Source organism: Drosophila mauritiana, chromosome 3L (assembly GCF_004382145.1).
Source record: "Drosophila mauritiana strain mau12 chromosome 3L, ASM438214v1, whole genome shotgun sequence".
In the NCBI taxonomy this organism is placed as follows: domain Eukaryota; kingdom Metazoa; phylum Arthropoda; class Insecta; order Diptera; family Drosophilidae; genus Drosophila; species Drosophila mauritiana.
This window is the reverse complement of record NC_046669.1, coordinates 13997551-14019141: the sequence shown is the minus strand read 5'-3', so window position 1 is coordinate 14019141 and position 21591 is coordinate 13997551. Positions and strand designations below refer to the sequence as shown.

The following is a 21591-nucleotide window of genomic DNA, read 5'->3' as shown; positions in this document are numbered from 1 at the left end:
TGTTTTTATCAGTACATTTAAGTGAGTCAGTGGAATTAACAGTTCCAAAATACACAAACTGATGCAATTACCACTATCAGGATAAATACGTGGACTAAACTACGAAGTAACACGTCATCGATAACAAATGATTAGATATGAATAGGCTGACGCAGCTAAGAAAAACCTATACATAAGAATTCAGTAATAACATATCTTCTATATATTTAATTTTGTAATGCTGTGGTATATTTTATACCACAGAGATTAAAACGTCATTAAATCAAATAAATTTGCAAAAAAAAAAAACTTGCAAATTTGATCTAACGTAATTCAAAAGGGCAGCGGCAATTCTGCTGCATGGTCACGTTATTGAAATCAATACTTCCCGTTTTGGGTGAACCACCGGTAAAGATTTACAAGGTACCAGTACCATCCGATATGCTGTTCTTTTTGCACATTTGACTGGGAATCTAATCTGGAGAGGTCTATTGCCAATGGGCCGTAAATAAGGGAGTCAGTGCCCAGATAAGGCCGCTATATAACCTCTCTTCAAGTGGCCGCGGGGTTCAGTCGAATTCGAGACATCACCATGAAATTCTTTGCCATTTGCGCCCTCCTCATCCTTCCGCTGGTCAGCGGTGGAATCGTGCCACGCACACCTACTAGGCACTTTGTGGCCTACGAGATCCAATCTACCCATAATCTCCCCCAGATGGAAGGTAAGGGACAGTATTAGTTAAACCAGGTGGTACAATACGCTGTATGGATTTCGCTTAGCATTTGGATAGAACGACTTGAACAGAAATACATACGCTTAAAACGTTTACAAACTAACTCAAAAGAAAAACAAGATGTCTTTGGATTTGGAAATTGTAACATATCAATACTAATCACCAGATGTCTAGACAAGGTAATCAACTCAACTCGAAAGCTTTATATACCCGTTACTCGTATATCATTATACTATAATCGTTAATAAGTATATCGATATGACCAAAGTGTTTTGAATTTTTCCTTCTTAAGTTAAGGGTATCTGATAGTCGTTCTATCTCGTTATAAAATGAGCAGTAAGTAATCCAATTACAAAAATGATTTTTATTGTATCCGCTTAGCCATCGTCCAGAAGATGCAGATCCTATTACAGAACATGATTCCGGATATGTCCGTGTTGGCCGACGCTGTCGCCGTACCCGACATGTCCGTCCAGTCGGAAGCGGGTGTGCTGCCGGATATGTCGGTGGCCACTGACGCCGATGAGACCCCCAGGAGGCGCTCCGCAGAGTTCAAGGTCGCTCCGATCGCCAAGATCGCTGCTCCCATGATCGCTGAGATCCCCGATATGTCTGTCCAGGCTGACGCCGGCTTAATCCCCGACATTTCCGTGGCCTCCGATGCTGATGAAACTCCCAAGCGAGCCTCCTTTGGTCTAAAGAAGCCACTGCTGGACAGAATCGCTGGTGCTATTGCTAACATGGATGCCGATCTGATTCCCGATATGTCTGTGGCCTCCGATGGTGATGACACCCCCAAGCAGGCTCTCCCAAAAATGACCAAGGTCTCTGGTGGCGTGCCAGTGGAGCTTATGACCCATGCCGACGCCGATCAAATTCCAGACATGTCCGTTGCATCCGATGCTGATGATACCCCTAGGAAGGTTGTTGCTAGCCTTAAGACCCTGCCCAAAATGACCAAGGTCTCTGGAGGCGAGCCAGTGGAGATCATGACTCATGCCCATGACGATCTTATTCCCGACATGTCCGTTGCTTCAGACGCCGATGTGACCCCCAAGCAGGCTGTTGTCGGTCTCAAGGCCCTGCCCCAGTTGACCAAGGTTTCCGGAGCCAACCCTGTAGAGCCAATTTTCCAAGCTAATGCTGATCTGGTTCCCGATGTGTCCGTGGCTTCCGATGCTGAGGATAAGGGTAAGTAATATTGTTTTAAAAAAGTATTACTCATTTTAAATTAAATCCAATTGGGCGTAGAAATTTATTTTATTACCTTTTCATAAAAATATTTTATGTGAAATTTTTTGTCATGTCTTCTGGAAATATGAAAGTGCTGCTCTTAGCATTGATAAGGGGAAATATATTTGTATTCATAAGATTAACTTTGGTATTTAAATTTAAATTCAATTTTAAAATTATTTTTTATAGCTGCCAATCAGCTGCCCGATATCTCTGTGGCTGGCGATGCCAAGTTTGATCCCAAGATGACTCTTGTTGCCCTTTTGGCAAGGATCCACTAAATAACTCTGTCCCCATTAAAACGGAAATTATTCAAATCTAACTGGTTGTGTGCTATTGTATTCTTAAGACTTTATACGATTTTTAATCAATTTTTATAAAAGCAATTAGCAGTTGGTTTTATTTTCGCATTCATTCACTATCAGCAATTGATTGGACTTATCTGACTGGGTTGAGTAAATATAAATAGTTGTCTTGTTCATATTGAAACCAAGTTGGATGTCAGCGATTAGGAATTTTGGAATTGGCGATACTCACTATAACATTTATAGAAAGGGGTATTTTACCAGAATAAGTGGTTATTGTGGTTTAAGATTTTTTTATGGATAGCCCATTTATACCATTTTGATTAAACTGAATACTCCGTACTAACTCCATTTGTGCCATCTGAACATTTTTATCTAATTTATTTTACTGAAGTCTGCCATATTTACCACAGCAGACGACATATTCCAAAGGGAAGACACAAATGGGCCGGACATAATCCAAGTTCAGGCTTTGCATGTTGGCCAAGAAAAGGCTGATTAGTTTTGGCCGTGGACTAACCACCCAACTAACAAATAAAATTAGTTTTTTTTCTTGGTCGTAATAGCAGGGAGGCGGAGGTGTATTGTATCGCTTGCTATTTATAAAAAGGAATTAACGGCAAAAACCGGACCCACACACAAAAGTGGCCCGAATGTGATCCCAATGTGGCACATGGCCATAAACAACGCAGGGGTGCCGTCGAAGAGTTCGTTCGGAGTGAGGACTCTATGACAGAGATGCCAACTTGGCAGATTTATTTTAAAGTTTTTATCGGGAAACATAATAAAACATTAGCTATTCTACTTCATTTCATATGGTCCATATTTTGTTACCTAAAGGTGAGAGAGTTTTGACAACAATATTTACATGATTGTGAAACTGTAGTTTCAATATTTCAACTTCATCCTTTCTACATAACATTTTAATAAATATCATTGCACTGTTGGTTAATTATGAATATCTTGTTTTGTATTTGTGTTTTGTTTTCAAAATCAATTGTTGATAATTTTTACTACCTACCAAAAATATTCTTCTTTTGGAGAGCTGGGTGAAATAAGTGGATGTCATCTCTGCTGTATGTTGTCGGAGTTTCAGCGATTTCGTTGCTGCTGCCGTTGTGATTTTCATACAAAAGCGCTAAAGCGGCTACTAAATTACGTGCTCATGTGTTCTAGTTTGAATCAACTCCCCCTTGACCTCCCTCTATCCGAACAAACCACCCACTCCACCGCCCCTTTGCATTGCGAACAAATCGCATTTGGAGCCGCTAATGAACCGCAGTGGTCCCGACCAGGAGGCGTCCATTGGTGGTGCTGGTGGTTCTGGTACTTGTACATATATCAGTAGTGCTGCAGTCCTGGCATCGTAGGGGCTCACATTTGGTTTTTGTTTTCGGGTTTTTGCAAGTTCGCTTTTACCTTTTGCCGCACATTGCAATAGAGCCATTTAGAACAAAGGTACGAACTGCGAAATACCCTGCGAATCAGTTTGTCATGATGTTAAACATGGCATATTAAGTACAAATAAGAAAGGCATTTTCCGATTTAGTTGTTTAAAAATAGGATTGGCTTGAAAAGTTTACGAAAGATGTTCTTAATTTTGACATATGTTAATATACCCATTCGAATCACATGGAATGGGTGTAAGTATACCGTTTAAAAGTGTAACAATGCTGTTAACTATTGTGGGTAGGCCTGCAGATGGAATTGCATTGCATGGGTGGCAAAAAAGGGAGCGGAATTTAAAGGGGGATCTGCAACAATTGGCGCTTGATTGAGGTGCCAGTTTGTGTAGGGGATTTGAGCTACCTTAGCCTATGAAAAATTAACCAGTTTTCAATATTGATTCCAATTAGTATATTTTTTACCTATCATCTAACCCTAAAACGGCTTTTGATATATGTATAGCACCTCGCACGACATAGTATGCATAAAAACCAGAATTACATGAATTGTACTTATATGGTGAGTATATTTTGTTTCCTTAGCACCGCAAAATGACTCAGCTAACGAGACGAATTAAGAAGTTCAGTTCTGGATCAGAATGCAAGCAACAACCACAATCCCAACTATGTATACAACACTATACTAACGTCTTTTCATTTACTTTGCGGCGCTGCTGCTGTCAGGACCAAAGTTTTCTTCATTGCGTTGCGGCTTTGCAGCTGTCGCACTTGATGTGACCCTGCCACGCCCACCAGCCCCTTGGGTTTTCTTGGCTGCACTTATTACAAAACTTTTAACTTCTTCCCGTTTTGCATTTTCATTTATTTCGCCGCCTTTCATTCACTTTTGGCTTTGTTGCTGCTGCTTAAGCATATCACTTCACTCTCCAAGAAATTTCATTTCGCTTCCTTCCGCCGTTTCATCTACTCGTTCACTGAAAGAAAAACAAGTGATAATAGATAATGTGTGCCCAGTTTCGTTTCTACCAAAGAGATTTTAATGAGTTATAAAGTCTTACGTATATTATTTTGAGTGTGGTGGCAACCAAGAACAATGAATCAAATATTTGTTTTTGTCTGGCTGCACCAATAATTTCTAGAAGCTTAAACAAAATTCAAAATGTATTAATAATATTAAAATTAAAATTAAAGTTCGAAATGGAATACAGATGTAGCATGTAATATGAATTTACGAAAATTCCAGCCTATCTACATATCAATAATTATGTCCACAGTAAATTCTTTGATTTAAGTGCGACTGCCCTTGTTATTTTTTCCAAAAAGTTTTCGCTGACTTTTCCCTTTTGATTTCTATACTGCATTCTGCATTTCCATTTTCTTCCCCTTTTTGTTGAACAAAACTTTTGCTTTTAGACGGACATGAGCTAAAATATATATTTCTAATATATAAGTCTGTGAGATCCCATTGAATATAGACAAAATTGAGTTAAAGTTAAGCTTCACCGGAAATATGAAACTTTCGATTTGTTTTAATCAGTTTTCACAAAATTTCTGTGCCCTTCATGAGAGTTTTTTAGTATAAAAAACATTTTTTCCCACCGAAAATTACTTAGCCATATCTGTACTTTACTTTAAAATAAGATTTTCCACTGGAAAGGAGCAGGAAAGAGGTTAGTTCGTTGGTTAACCTTTTGCTAATGACTTCCTTGTCGTCGCAGTGGCCTCCTCAATAAGATAAGCCCAAAGTGCAACAGCAACAGCAAACACAACTGGCAAGCTGCAACATCAGCAACTAGCAACATCAGCAACTAGCAGCTCGCAACAACGGCAAACACTTAAAGAATGTTTAGCGAACACGCGATGACAACACAGTCACATCGAAGCAGGAAAAACAGAAAGGAAAACAGAATTTTCTATGCCCTTGTTATATAAGTTTTTTTTTTGATTATTGATTAAAATTAAGAGTGCACATTCTTGGATGTATTTTAAAGAAGGACAGAGTCATTTATCAAATTATTAATTAATATCAGCGAATTACTTATTTAGCTATGAATGTTGAATAAATGTTAATTATTAGAACGCTTTTTGTCGAAACCTGTGAATGAAACAAATTTAAAAGATTTAATGAATTTGTGAAATCAAAATACTTTATGCAAAGGTATACAAACACATCTTGGTAAAACTTTTATGATAAAGCGAGAACGCGCCAAACACGACGGGCGCTTCAGCCAAAAGCCAACAGATGGCGCCAGCTAAATTGTTTGTAGACTGTGGGCAAGGTAAATAAAATTTAAGTGAAAGGAAAACAAAAAATAATTTGCCAAGGCCGATGTGAAAAGGAATATTTTTTTTTAAATAATATTGTGATTTTAGAGAAGGAAACAATTTTGGGAAGAGGAAGTTAGCACTTGAATTTTAAGTAACGTAAAATAATTACTTGATTTTATTTCTTTGTTGTCTAGTGTGTTTCTGTTATTATAAATCAAGATAATCGGTCAAAATAAAATATTAACAACATTGAAAAGAAATATTTATTGTATTATTTAGCCTGATTCTTAACACAGTTAATTTTATTTTATTTTGTTAATTTCAAAAAAATGCAATATTGTGAATAGATTTTAGTTTATTATTATTTAAGTTGTTCCCTTCAAATTATTATCAATTACGTTCAAATCCTTTTCCATTTCCAAAATATTCCCACACGTTTCATGAAATTTGCCTAAAAGGCCAATTTAGTGATTAACGTTAAGCACTTTCACCTCGTTAACTGTGGCATGTTCACAGCGCCAACAGCATCCACAACTAATCTGTTGCAATAACCACTGTAATAATGCTGCAACATGCCACTGACACCGAAGCCCTGTCTTAACATTTCCAAACCGAATCGACATCTGTCGAGGGATCCGTTTAATTTGAATAATTCGCGAGGAAATAGTTATTTTTGCTTACTTTTCATCTTTAAATAAATCAAATCAAATGTGAAAAAATCAAGAAATCCGACAGATTTCGACCGTTAAGCATAACTTATTTTCCCATAGCAAACGGTCCGTTTTAGCAGTTTAAATAAGTTATTTTCTTGAATTTTTATTACACAGCCAATTTCATGCTCGTGACCAGCGGTTCATCTTCCAGTTGGTGCATTTCGAGACTTATTTTTGGTAAAAATAAATTTAATTAGCCACCGATTTCATAGAGCTGTGGGTAGATGGGAACGAGACGCATTTGGAGGCTGCTGCAGTTGCAACTTTGACATTTTGCCGCATTAGCAAGCAATTGCCGCAGTACGTGATGTTGTGTACCCCCTTTTCTATCTCATCCTCTTTTTTGGCCTTGGCATTTTATTGCATCGTTTCTTTTTCGGTTGGCATTTTCGGTTTTTGGTTATTCAGTTGTTTTTTTAGCCCTGCTGGTAATAAATATTTTATTAGACGCGGTGTGAAAGGTGTGCCAAATTTACACCACCACCAGGTGAGTTTAGGGCCTGCATGAGTGGCCTTTTTCCTGGCCAAGTCATTGGCGGGGATTTGCATTTTTGGCCATAAAAAACGGGAGTTGGCAGCTCTTTTTGGCATTCTGTTTATGGCCAAAACAGGTGGATGGTGCCGTTGGGGGTGGATTTTAAAGCCCCAATTTGTTTTCACTCTTTATTTATATTTATTGCGGCGTAATTTTTGTATGTCGCTACCCGGTATTGTTGAAACTTTTATGAGTAATTGGAGGAAAGGAATCAGCGGATTGCAGGATTCGCTTATTATGCCACTCGAGGACTTGAATAGTAAAATACGAGTTCATTTGTACGGACAGTTTTCGATACAGATTTTTTTTGCATGCCAGGGAAAAAAGTTCTTATTGGGTTTCCAATAAATTTCCCAAGGAACTACTAATTGAGGTAACTTTAGGGGGTAACGTTCTTCACTTGCCAGCTCCGTTTCAAATTTTCCGATAGTTTTTTTTCGCTCAAGTTGAGCTGCGTGTTTGCAGCTTGTAAGTTTTGCACTTAATGACACATACTTTTGCCGTAGACTGTAACTGCAGCTGTTTAAGCTAGTTATTTATGACACTTGGTCACACTTTGTCAAGCACCAACACCACCCACACACACTTATATTCGTTGCCACCCGCCTTTTGCAAATTCCTTTTGCCAAAATGAAAATTCCTCCCTTGTAAATAGTTTACAGGGCATCGGAGAAAAGGACTTGTTGTCCTATCTGGATGAAAATATTTGTGTACTTGCATTAGGTCACACAGAGAAAAATAATAATCATCTGGATTTATTATTAATCGACGATGGGTTACGCAATTATAATTCTCATGATTCTTATTATTATGAATCTTAGATCAGATAGCTGTACGCAGGTAGGTGTGGCAATAATAGTTTAATAATATTTTTCAGTGTTTTCAAGCTCCTCGATGACCCAATGGGGATCGGGGGAGTTAAAAAGAGGTGGCTCCGGCACAAGGAATTTATTATCATTGTCGCCTGGTCAATGCACCTGGATGTCGAAGGGGGGAAGGGGCGAAGGACACCGGAATGTCCACTGATGTCCTGCAACAAATGCTCTGGCATAATTAAAGCCATTTGTTTCGCCCGGGATCCTTGTGGGTCAGGCGATTTATTGTATTTTCCAGTTAGTTTATGCTCCGAATTGAAAATCGGCAGGCATCTACATGCACTAAAAGATATTTTTTGTAAGCTGAAACTTACAATCTTTGGAAAAATAGTTATAAGTCACACACAATTAAAAAGTAAACAAGATTTTCTTGAAATGCCAGTATTCTTCAATTAAATTTGTATCTTTACAATTCATATCAAAAATGGTCGTGTTGTTTTTTCATTTTAAGTGTTGGGAATAAAAATGAGTATGCAGCTCCCTCATAAATTGCAAGAGCCAAATGGCAGGGAAATCAATTAACCAAATGCTCGATGCTCATTAAGTCCACCACCCGAAACGAATTATTGTATTATAAATATTCTGGCTTCAGCCATTAATTTCAATCGCGGATTGTTGTTAACAAACGACGCCATTCGAAAATGTTCAAGTGGCGGACTATCAATTTTGACAACGTCAGCGTTTCACAACACGATTTATGCTCCAACATTATGGATTTTTGGTGCATTTTAAAATCTGGTTCAATCGTATGTAATTTATGTGCAGAAAATGTATTAATAAAGAAGAAAAAAAGACGATGGTTAAGATAACGACTGTGGCATTCTCAAAGTGGTCGGGAACAGAGATATATTTCTAAAGGGGAGTATAAAGCAATAAAACATATTAAATTAATAGTCTTGTCTTTATACAATTTAAAATTGATTAGGAACAATTTAAGGGAGATAATAGATGAAAAAATGTTTTCAAAGTAGATCTCCTTACAATTAGATAAATGTAATACGTTTACAACATAAAAGACCAGTAATTATTCGTTTTTAATAGGACTCCCCGGGTGAGCTTCGATGCCGGAACTGGAAAACGCATTTTTAAATAATGCAAAAAAGCAACCTCAACGCGGGCCTATTGGACCGCTCACATTAATTTGATTTAAGCTTCGCTGCTTTTTTGACATTTTTATTGTTATGGTTTTCTGGCGGTTTTTTTTTGTTCGCTTCTCTTTCTTGCTGTGCCATATCGGCGGTTCCCATCGCTTATTGTTGTAACGGTGGCCCTGCATTGTTTTTTTTAAGCATTTTCCAACACATTTTATCGTTCGTTTGTTTTTTGTTCGGCGCGCTTTCGTTTCCAGCTTGTTTTTTTTATTTATTTGTGCCATTGTTAAATGGCATTTTCATGCTCAACTGGCGTCAAATATGGAGTTCCCAACTCCAAAACGCACGAAAAGAGGTGGTTCGGGGTGTTGGTTCACAAGTTTCTGACACGTGCCCAATTTCGGCGGCGGGGTGTCAGGTGAACATTTAAATTTTCTCCTTTTTCTGTAATAAATAAACAATATATTGTTTTGCACCGCAAAAATAATTTTCCAAAAAACTGCTGATAAATTCATTGAATGTAAAGAGTAGTTTCTCTTTTTTCAACCACTGTGTTGTCCATAAATTCAATATAAAATATTCAAAATATAATTTTGCATATAGGAGCACGATTTTTTGGTTTATTTTAGATTGCCTATTTATTTTTTGTCGCTGCCGCAAGTTTGTAAATATTTTGTGCAATTTGCTACACATTTGTTTTGCAATTTGTTTATGAATATTCGTGCGAATTGAAAGGCTGAATACAGTGGGCTAAAATTGTTTGGCCAGACCATTTCCAATAGGGTGAGTCTGAATATTTATTGAATATACAAACATAATTTTAGACTGTTTAAAATTTAATGATAATATTTGAAATATGTTTAACAAACTTCCTCTTTTCTTTTTTTTTATAATAGTTTTTTTGGTTTATTTTTTAAGCGTTCATAGCATAGCATAGTATTTTTAAATGAATTTATAATTTCTCATTCATTCCTGGAGTTTGCGTTTTTCACTGCTTCATGCTCAATTGTCTTTCCGTGACAAACTAAAATATCAAAGGCGAATATATGGTAAGTGAGCTACGATCCCTTCACGGTTGTCAGACTCTTGGCACTCACTGTGCCACCGTCTCTGTGCTAATGCAAATTTAAATGGCAATTTGTTTAAGCCTCTCAACTTTAACCCGGCAATCCACTGGCCAAAAAAGGTACCGGGGCAGCGGGGCAGATGTAAAAATGTTACTCACATTTGTTTCGGAAAAGAATTCGCAACTCGGAACTGGGAGCCGGAACGGGAAGAGTGAATGGGTGGCTGGGGGGAAAAGAACTCAACTAAAACGCATAAATCTTCGTAAAGTGTCAGTGTCCATATTTTTTGTCTTCCTCTTCTTGTTGCTCTTGTTTCGCTTTCAGTTGCGCACTTGTTGTTTTTGTCATTGTCAGCAGCAGGAAATTTTCCACCAGTTGCTACAGTCCCATTTGCTTAACTCGAACATTTGTCACAATTTTAACCAATAAGATTTTTAGCTTATTTCCGGGAATAACTTTTATTTTAATAATGATAGTTTAAATTATATATAACAGGATACAGCAACACCATGACACGATTGTCATAATTAGGAGTAAACTTAAAATACAACAAATTCTAATACATAAAAATTACGTATACGACCGGTATGCCAGCCGTTATATGCTTCAACTTCATATATATTTTCAATCTTATATTTACAGATTTTATATATGTATAAAGAGCAATTATAAAAATGTAATAGAAAAATTCACGAATATGGTAGTCAGTGCAATAGAAGCTTCACCGTATTTGTTGCTGCTGCTGTTTCTGTCCATTGCGTTTTGGGGTAATTTGTACGCATTTCTTTTGTCATTCTGAGCGACTTTGGTTTTTTTTTGGATTTGTTTGCTTGCCCCGACAAAAAAATATGTTCTGTTGCTGTCATCGGGGCTGCTGTAGCTGCTGTTGTTTATTATTATTATTTCATTTGTTTATTCCATTTCCATTCGCCACCAAGTGTGTGAATAACGAGTGGCAAAAAGCGGAAATTAGTTGCAGGCATCCATCTCTATATCTGTGCCTAAAAAAAGTTGAGCAAAATAATTATAAAAACGAGTGCCTGAAAAGTAATGGCACGAAGTGTTGCTAAGCTCGGCAAACTAAAAACAAAAACAATTAGTAACAGGCAAGGGGCAATTAGTTGCAGGAGAGGTCAAGGAGGGAGAAGTGCGGGTAAAACAGGGGAAAGCGGGTGGAAAATGGGGGAAAGCCCAGAGATGGACAGCAAATAAATGCAAATGAGTTTCCCAGCAGTTGACTTTTTGTCTGCGTGCACTTGCAAAGCGATTAGCAACATTTATCCAAAACTGAAAACGAGGAAAAGTTCCAAGGGGAGTAGTACCAAAACTTTCTGAAAAGGTTGCAAAACAGAGGACAGTTAAATGATAAATAAACAAGTGTTCGGTCGTTTGCTCCTCCTTTGTACTTGCTGTTAAATAATTGCCAAAGGAGACCCAAAATGGCTGTGTAAATTGTTGCAGATTCATTTTCAGAGGGGAGTCTTAACGTATTTAGGGACAACCAAGATTAAATAAATGTAGGCACAAAGCAAACATTTTTTTTAACTGGTTAGCTTTTTAACTGGTTAGATGCGTTATCTTTTAAACAGACTTTGGATATCTCAGGCTTAATTTTCAACAATCGTAGCCAATTTTTTCGATTTGTGAAAAGAACAGCAAATTTACTGCATAATATTGAACTCGAACTTTTATTTAAGCTTTATTTAAAATATCTTTCTGACTATGGAAATATTGATCTACAACTTTTGGTAGTAATTTAAGCGAATTATATTTCTAGTGTTATAACATTACAAAATATATAAAAATTGTTAAATATGTAGGCATTGTACACATAAAAATATCTTAAATATCGGGACTTTTCCTCCTGAACTTAACATTTTAAATATATTCGTGTCTTTTGCTTTTGGTGTTTAAATTTACAGATGAATGTTGGTTAAATATTTGTAAAATTATTTAATCCAAATTTAATAAGGTAACAAGTGCGCTAATTAAATTATCACAGCAGAGTTCACTCGAGTGATTGAAGTGGCATACATACATATGTTGGATTACCAATTATGCATAGAGCTAGATAATATATAAACCAGCTGGCCTGTAAACATTCTAATTCCCTGAATCCCCTTCAAATATCTACCCTCCATCAAGCAAACAAAAAGTGGTTTCGATGGGGGCTGTGGGCTTTGGCCGGCTAATAAGCACTTAATTAAATTAACGCTGCAGTCCGAAAATGCAGAATTTATCCCTCTCTCAGTTTCTGCGAAAATAAATGCAATTAAAAAATATTAAAATTATATAACAGGCAGACAGATATGAAGCTCCCATCTATCAGGCAAAACTGGGGGAGGAGAAGGATAGCTTTATTGACGTTGCCAGGAAAATTGTGGTTGCCATAAAAGGTTGAGAGGGGCAAAAATAGAAGTTGCACAATAGTTTCCACCCGTTGGTATGGAGCGAAAATGTTTGCTAATTATTCGCAAAATATTGGTAGCTCCTGTTTACACAATTAGTCATATTGCCGGTCAGCGGGCAGTGGGATTTTTCGTGGCGGTAAAGACCTAAAGTAGTTTATTAAAATTTGACAAAATTCATTGCATTTTCAGCAGCAAAGTGCCCCAAAGTGGTAATTGTGACAGTTAAAGGGCCTTCAGAGTGTTAATTAAACTAAAAAAAACTAAGAGTTCTGTGCTTAATTTCAGCTGCTGTTTAAAAATCCGTTTCAAAAATGTTTAATAGGCCCCAGGAAGGAATTTTAACTTTACCACAATGGCCACCAGAGTTCTCATCTGCCTGTGCACCATCACCACAATATTTTTATCCGTTCACACCAACTTCCAGTTTGGTAGTAGCTAGCACTTTAATTTCGACTCAATTAGAGTAGAAAACTTGATAAAAGTTTTTGTCTGTATCATTAAATATGCTACTCACTGGTTCCCGATAGCTTGTCCCTTTTTTTTTGCTTATAATGCTAGTCTTATTGCAAACGAGGACTGTCTGTCAACCACAGAGGACCAATTTCAATGCTATTCAAATTGCGTATCCATCTTCATTTATTTCATTTTCCTGTAATTTCCTGAAAATTCTTTCTTTGCTGATATTGCCCGTGGCACCCCTTTCCACCATTTCTTTCTCCAGATTTCCCCTGTCCCTTTTCCAGCTTATCTATCTTTTCTATCTTCGTGGGCACGTCTTTTCCTCTTTTTTGGTCGGAAATAGAAAAGTGCGCCAACTTTTCGCCTGAATTGGCAACGCTTACTCCACCCAACTTCCACTTTCCCCTATTGGCTGCACTTTTGCCAGGAGTCTTTTACACGTAAGGGAAATATACTGTATATATAAGTATTTTCATTATGTGCAGTCCGGTACCCGTGTTCCTTTTTTCTCAAAGACCAAACGGCAATATTATCCAAATTAAAACACTATTATTAAAATTTGTAAAAAAAAGAGAACGTTAAAAATTAAATATTTCTTTCAGTGTTACGCTCCTGTGGTGCCTCACACTCTTGCGGTTTTGCGGTTTTTTGTGTGGGTTGAGTGCATCCATCGGACGATGGCAACCTGTAATCGTTCTTTTGCGCCACATTTAAAATGTCTTCGGGTGTCTCCTTCATCTGCTCCCCAGTTCTCCCCCTGCTTACCATTACGCCTCTGTTTTTTTCCCCATCTACCCCCCTTTTTAAACCCTGACCACCGCCACTGTACATCTGTCTCCGTGTCCATTCGTTCATGTCTTGTTAGCGTAAATCAAGCGGAACAAAGCGACGGCAACCAGGAAGAAGAACCCGGCTGAGCTGCCGGAGAAAGGAACCACGGAAGGTGGAGAAAGTGGGTGCCACGCCGGGATGCAGCCCCCCTTTTAGCTGCAGCCCCCTTTGAAGTCAAGTCGCTGGCTAGAAATTTATTACGGCGCTCAAAACGGAAACTCGCTGGCTAAACTGCGCCTCTGGGATTGGGTTACGGATTGCAGTCCGCCGGAGAGACAGCTAGCTGGGATGTCCTTTTTGCCAGGACCTCGTTGATTAAGCGCCGCGCCAAAGCCTTCAAAATGGCTTTGTAATGCGGTCGGATGAAGGAACCCGTTTAAATTGATAAATTCCGCTAGCTCAACCGCCAGGAAATCGCACGGATTGCGTTAGATTGCGATGGTTTCTTTATGCTTTTGATAGATGGTGACCGTCACATTTGTCCGATTTGTTGCACTTTAATTTATACTAGACACGAGCTCTTATCCACATGTAGGAATCTGTATAGGTTATACGAGCCATGTTTCTTTAAAAATAATATAATTACAATTTTATAGTTTTAGGGCACGTTTTGATGGACGCTTTGGGAACCCTATCTATCAGGTTAAATGCCACTATAAAAGTGACCCAAGTTCCACTCTCATATCTCATACTGGGGCATTTCCCAACCGAACCAATTAACCCTATGTATGTGCCCTTACAAGCTGCTTAAGTTTAGCCCCAAACTGTTTGGCCTGTGACCAGATTCCCGCTATCCGCCTCCAAAGGAGCCTTGTAAACAAGGTGGCAAACATCGGGAGGGAACTCAAAGACCGTCGGCTGACCCCCAAGCTCCACCCCAGAACACATAAATCTCCTTCTCAGACTCCAAATGCAAATCAGCTTGAAGTGCCGAGCAGTTCGATGGAATGGGTGATGTGTAAACCAATTTCGCTTGCCAATTAGTGGAGCAGGGCTACGAAATCCCTACATACACTCATAAACATGAACAATAGCTAGAGCCCCGGACAATGCTAAAATCGAGAATCCTCAAGCGAGCTCATTGGAAACATTCGATGACTATATGAGTGCAATTTATTGATTTCCCGCCCGGGCAATTGGTAATTAGAGCTTGTGCCAAGTGTCCTCCTTGAATTATTGACATGATAAGCGCATCACCAGTCCTTTTTTATTCCCATTCCATGAAATGTTTCGACTTGATGGCAATTAGCTGGCATTCGAGAACTTTTAAATTGGACTTATGGAGAAGGGAGCTTAAAACGACTTATCACTATGGAAAAATCGATTTATATCCACTTTCTGTATGCCTAATAGGCTATTGATAAGTTATCGGGTTTGTTTCCAAGATATTTCATAGCTAAGGTCTGGCCGACTGAACTTGGTTCTTTAAATGAATACCTTCGTGATAAAGCTTATAGGAAACTTTGAAAAGTCTATGCAGAGTTCATTTATTCGTATGCGTATAGGGCCATAATAATTAAATATCACTAATACGCACTGGCTAACAATTTACTAGTGCATTTACCCACGTTCCGTTAATAAATATGAGCACAGTGATTCTTATTATTATAAGGTAATGCTTAAATATGATTGTGCTAACAGCGTAAAAATATTTTGGATTTGTAATTTTTATTCTACAAATAATGTATACTAGTTTATCTGCATTTTAATTGTTCGAGTTTTAGAATCCAAATTTTGCATGTAACTTTAGTTTGATTTCCTAACAACACGTGGTATATGAATGTGCTGCATTTACGAAACTCACTGTTTACTAAATGGTTATGTAATTTTATTTTATATATTAATGCAGAATGTATAATAAACAAAAGTGGCTCGCTTACGCAACAACACGCTTGCAAACAAATGACAGCAAATGCGGCAGCAGCAACAAATGCATTAAAATATGGACCTGCACCAGTAGAAACAATAATAACAATTGCCATTGTCTGTGAATATGTTTACTTGTAGATGTGTGTATTTGGCAACAAATTTATTGACTACTCCGTTGCCCAGGGTCATGATTTTCTTATAGCTCTTCTCACTTTCGTTCAGTGAGCATACCACTGAGCTGTAAATTCCTAGAAAAATGTATGACGCAAATGAAACATTTTTAATATAAATAATTTGAAATTATAATATGTCGGTGTCAAAATTGTCGCCTGTGCACTTTTTTTTAAAGAAATGGTTAAAAGTGGCATTGAAATTATTGATTTATCAAAACAATATCTTTTATTTTCTAATTTTTTTAGTACTTCATTTTAAGGAGCTTTTAAACAAAACTAAAAGTATGTTTTTCAGCATCAGATTTTCCAACCTACTCTTCTTTTTCTATGTGTGCTTTTGGGACCGAAGCAAATGCAAATTGCATACATAATTGAGTTTTGCGGGGTGCAGAGTGACAAAGAGGCACACAGACTGGAATTTGGAATCTCTGTTGGAGGACCATCCTGCATGCATGTTTCATTACTTTAATTGAAATTATTCCACAATTATATTGAACATATTTGGGTGCAATCAGAGCATACATTTTCCTACCCCTATCCACCTCCCCATTATAATATTGCCTGTTGCCAAAGAAGCTTAACGATGGAAACTTGTGTTGAGAAATCAATTAGGTTGAGTATACGCGATGGTGCTCGGTATTAGTTAGGAAATGTAAACTTGTAAGCCTGTCTGAGCCAGCAGTTTTCAATTGTCAGCTGCTACCAGCTCGGTCGATGATAAGAATAATAATAATAATTAAGTTCATGTGGATGTTAGCTAGTAATTTATACGCACATGCACATCATTTCGGCTTTATTTTCCATCCGATTAAATACTTTCACACTTCAGCTAAGTTTCATTTGTTCGGCTTAAAATTTCTTTCCCTTTGCTGGCTTCATCCATTCATCTAGCTGAAAACTGGGGGTAACACCATTCCGAATCCCTGATTTATGTGGCATAATTAACGTTATCGCTGCGCTTGCAGACCTCGCATTAATTTAGCAAATCCGAATGAGAAGCACATAAAAATATAGATTTAGCACGCATCGAATGCGCGATCTGCCGTTCATTGGAATTTAATGAACTGTCAACACCGTCTGGGTACAACGCGGCGTATGCGTGATTTATGAGCAGTGGATCAGTTGCAGATAGAACATGGGATTGACCTGTATCAGTAGATGCACAGACTGGATGCCATGATATCAATGGCTTATTTATTAGTAATTAATTAGTAGCGCTTAAAATAATCTGCTAGTGTATTTTTTTAGTTTATCTCAATGAAACTGTTGTGAAAAATATATTTCTCCATCCTGAAAATTCTAATCGTATTTGTAATCGCAAAAACCATTTGTCGGAATATACAACCAAATATATGCCCCCGGTGCTTGGATTTTGATTGTTCACGCTGCTACTGATCCGGTTGCCGGATTTAACTGTTGCATACGCACAAAGGATAATAGCGAGGAAGGAGTAGGTACCTTAATGCATTTCCGTCTTTGCCTGCATGTGAGTAATATTTTAATGAAGACACGGCAGGTGGAAAACGAAGGGCGTAGAGCAGAGGGGCCGGCATGCCGCGGAATTCCTTTGCCTTGCCAGGCACTTTATCAACTTCCGGCATGTGAGCGATGACAACGAGGACACTATAGCAGGTGTTTCAGTGGGTGGTTGGACTGCCAGGCTTAAAGTGGGTGGTTGGGATGAAAACTATGAACGCAAATCAAGCGCAGCCAGCTGCTTGGAAAACTTCCTACCCGGGGGAAAAGTGGTGGGGAGAAAATTCGCGGAAACTTGCCACATCGCAATGAGGCTCGGAACGTGCTGAATGTCCTGCAGTCCCGCCCACCGCCTGGAACATCCTTTGCATATTTTAGGAAGTGATTGTGCAAATGCATAATTTAATGACAGGCGATAGAGATGGATGGTTGATGGGGGATGGAGTCAGAGATTTCCTTACTGCAATTTTGATAAACGCTTTACATATTCAGTTTCGTTGGGGGTATGTGTATATACTTAAGCAATGACTTAAAGGATAAGTTTACAAATCAGTAATGAAATTAAATGAAGACTAAGACTAGACTTAATAAGATAAGCAAATATGAGTGAATTTTCCAAATATACACCCTTCTTTAAGGTACCCGTAAAGCTACTCATGAACGTCTGAAAATTGAAGTTCGTCTAATTTACTCCAAAGCTGTATAATGGTTTATCTATAAGTGCCCTTTGAACAGGCAAATACCAAATGGGTCCCAAATGGCAAACTGAAATCAATCAAAATAAACTCAACCAACTTATCCATTCATTTTGCCATCAGCTTCCACTTTTTTAAGGAAATTCTTTCCGATCAACGCCCACAGTAGCCGAATGCACATAACACAACAGACATGTTTACCCAGTGTTGTTCCCCATATCAAACAAATTCTGTGAATATTCTTTTTTTCAATTCAAAGTTATTTATATGTCAGGCAAAATTGAAATTGCTACGAGGAATGGGAAGGACGCTAGGGGCTTGTCACGCCATCGATTCATCATCGTCATCTCACAATCATCATCATCGACAGTGTCAGTCATCATCATTACCAGCGACATTGAAAAGATGAAAGTGTTTGGGAAAGTGATGGACTAACTGAGAAATTGAGTTACTTACAATAAAATGCAATGAATTTCGAACTGATAACTAATCACTTCTGTGTGGAGATGTGATTTAATTCAATATTCCATATCAAGAACCCTTTCGTCATAGAAGCCATAATTTTAATCTACTGTATACTATTGAATTTTATAACTAGATTATTTGCATACGCTTAATATAAAAAATATATCAAATCTCGATTTTCAGTCACAGTTTATGCTGCTCATCGCTTCCCGCAAATCCCGTGACAGGCGACTACTTGCGACGACATTCATTTAAGTACCGTTGGGACTATTCTAAAGATATTTTGAACATATCGAAGTAAAAAATATGTGCGACTGCTGACATTCCTTTCGATTCCCCATCCTCATTCCCACTTTGCTCCTTATCCTCCGTTCACCCCTTCCTGAGCCCTTCTCAACACAGTTCTTTGTGTGGCTGTCTCCCCATCAAAGGACGAAATTGCATAGCATTTTAGTCTGGTGGGTCGTTGGGCTTCAGAATAAAATATGTTTAAATTACATTTAATTCAGACTTTGAATTAATAAATTGTCAAAAAAATATGACATCAAAACACACTCTGCCTTAGATAATTCCAAAAAGTAATAGTTCCCTGGCACTTTCCAAAGAAATATTTTTTTATAATTTCGTGGTAATATTTTACAGTGCAGAAAAGAAGCTTTGGTTTGTTGGCGTGTGTTGGAAATTGTCACTTGAAAATTGCCAAGTTGGAGGCGGCAGAAGAATACAAATAGGAGGGTGTGAGTTTTCCTAAATGTGTGTTTGTGTGGTTTTGGTTCGGTGACATATTCAATTTTAAGCTGTGACAGATATACATGCGGAAAATATACTTGGAATAAGTTAATGCACTCTCTCCGAATTTGGCGATAATTTCCCGCAGCCATATTCTTATGCTCTTTTGATTTGTTTCCGCCAGGCATTATTGCTCGAATTACCCCACATTTATAATGTACGTTCGCCCGCGTGATATGCAATTATACGGGGTAATTAGTTAAAATTGGCATTAAATCTATTCGATGCCCCCCCACATTAACGTAATTAAGCTGGCAACGTATTGGAGTAGCCTTTTCAGTGCTCATTTCGATTACGTGCTTCCCATATGAATTGCCCAAGGAAATGAGGGGCCTTTCTAGCGGAGGGAACGGGGAAACCTAAATATAGGCAACATCAATTTGCATATTATAATTTGCAATGCGAACATATTAAATGCATATTTTTTGATAGGCAGAAAAGGGGAGTTGGCGCGGAGGAGAGAAGACTAATTAAAATGGGCTTAATATTCGATACTCGGGAGTGGAAATAAATATTTCATAATAATTGAAGGGGATATATTAAACGTGGTATATTTCCAAAACGTGTCTGATTACAGTACAATTTTAACTGCTGGAAGTGACTTAAAATATCCCATTAAATCTAAAAATAACTTGTTTCCATTGTTGTATTGACTGTCAATCAAGAGGAAGTAGATAAGCCAATCGTAGGAACACAAATCATTAAGTAAAGAATGGGCTGATAAATCGCAGTTGTAAAGACATAAATATATAGAAAAAACTTAAAATCAAGATAAGGAAAAAAAGGTATTACTAATGGAATTCCCATTTTTGGCTTTCTAAAAATTTAAAGGAAACTCTGACGGATTTATTAAAACACTAGGTAAAAATAAAACAAATTTAATTATATCAACTTTAAATAAATCACAAATTTAGTCGTCTTCTTCATCACCAAAACAATTAGGTAGCGAATACCTATCTCGATCCCTTTCGTCCAATATAACAGTCCATTCATTATTTGAACGGGCAAGTTTATACATTATTTCGAACTTGTCTGATTCGGGCAACACGTTAGACTTTCCTGGACCATTATAAAAGTCCTCCAATGACATTTCCAAAAAGTTAATGCTCTTAATAATTTTGTTAATTTTATCTTTTTGAGAGCAAGGTCTATTATTGAATTCATTCCCTTTTATCCAGTTTTCCACCATCACAAAGCGCCTACGCGGAGAAAACATTTCCGAGGTGTTTTTAAAATATTCTTCAAAGCAGTCGATCTCCATTCTGACAGTTGATGGACAGTCCATTTCGTTTCTCCATTTATGTTGCAGGACCTGCATGTAATGTTTTAAGAATGGTATATAGTTTTTAGTAAATACATACTCCAATAGACTGTTCCATTAATAGTTTGTGATCCACACAATGCGACACTGCAAAAAGTGCAATAAGGGCTTCCGGATCCATGTCAGGGGATAGACCTAATAGAATGTCGATGCATCTTTCTTCTATTTCCACAGCGAGCCACATATTTGCGCACTTCAAAAGACACATCAATACATCCGGTTCAAGATTGCCGAATTGGTCATCGTTAGGAGCGTATATAAAATCAAGAAATATCTGAAAAATCTCTGGGGTTGTTCCATCTAACAAAAATTCCTCCGAATCATCTTGAAATAATCTCTCAAAAAACTCAGAGGCACAGGCTAAGATGATTTTGTGGCACCGGAAGCTAATACAATCTATGCGAATGCATACATCTGAGAAAAGGCCCGACTTCATAAGCTTAATTCCTCGGCTGGATCTGAAAGTAAGGTTGTATGTAGCAAACATCAGTCTGGCTTAAAAATAAAACTTACCTTAGTGAGGTGCTCATTTTCTCTGTTAAATGCTGCCAATGCCTTCTATTTAATCGATGAATAACAACTGCCGAGCGAAACCTATCTGAACCTTTGTTGAGAAGTTAAAAAAAGCTCGTCACTGTAAAATTTACAGCTGCACTCAATTCAATAATAACGTCATAAAAACGGATAAATAAATTATATGTTTACTTAGTCTTTTGGTGCATAATTTCTTTACAGTTGTATTTTATACGATTAAAAAAATTGTCTTATTTAAAAAATAATGGTTTATATATTAAAGAAAAACCACAATTTGCAATTTCCGGCGCGATTGTCTGATTATTTTTTATACAAAGTTTTCGTTGGTTTAAAAAATGTTGTATTTGTTGTTTTACTATTTA

The 21591-nt window shown here is 37.6% G+C and overlaps 2 protein-coding genes across 2 annotated transcripts; one reads left to right on the top strand and one right to left on the bottom strand.

Moving 5' to 3' along the window:
• Nucleotides 1-556: 556 nt before the first annotated feature.
• On the top strand, nt 557-2332 carry LOC117140162. Its single transcript, XM_033302935.1, has 3 exons — nt 557-701; nt 1095-1904; nt 2136-2332. The coding sequence occupies exons 1-3, from the start codon at nt 572-574 to the stop codon at nt 2225-2227; spliced, it is 1032 nt and encodes a 343-aa protein (XP_033158826.1). The 5' UTR covers nt 557-571; the 3' UTR covers nt 2228-2332.
• Nucleotides 2333-20206: 17874 nt separating this feature from the next.
• LOC117140569 lies at nt 20207-21263 on the bottom strand. The gene is made up of 3 exons (XM_033303568.1): nt 21209-21263; nt 20736-21153; nt 20207-20686 (listed from the first exon to the last, which is right to left on the bottom strand). The coding sequence occupies exons 1-3, from the start codon at nt 21223-21225 to the stop codon at nt 20285-20287; spliced, it is 837 nt and encodes a 278-aa protein (XP_033159459.1). The 5' UTR covers nt 21226-21263; the 3' UTR covers nt 20207-20284.
• Between the last annotated feature and the right edge of the window lie 328 nt (nt 21264-21591).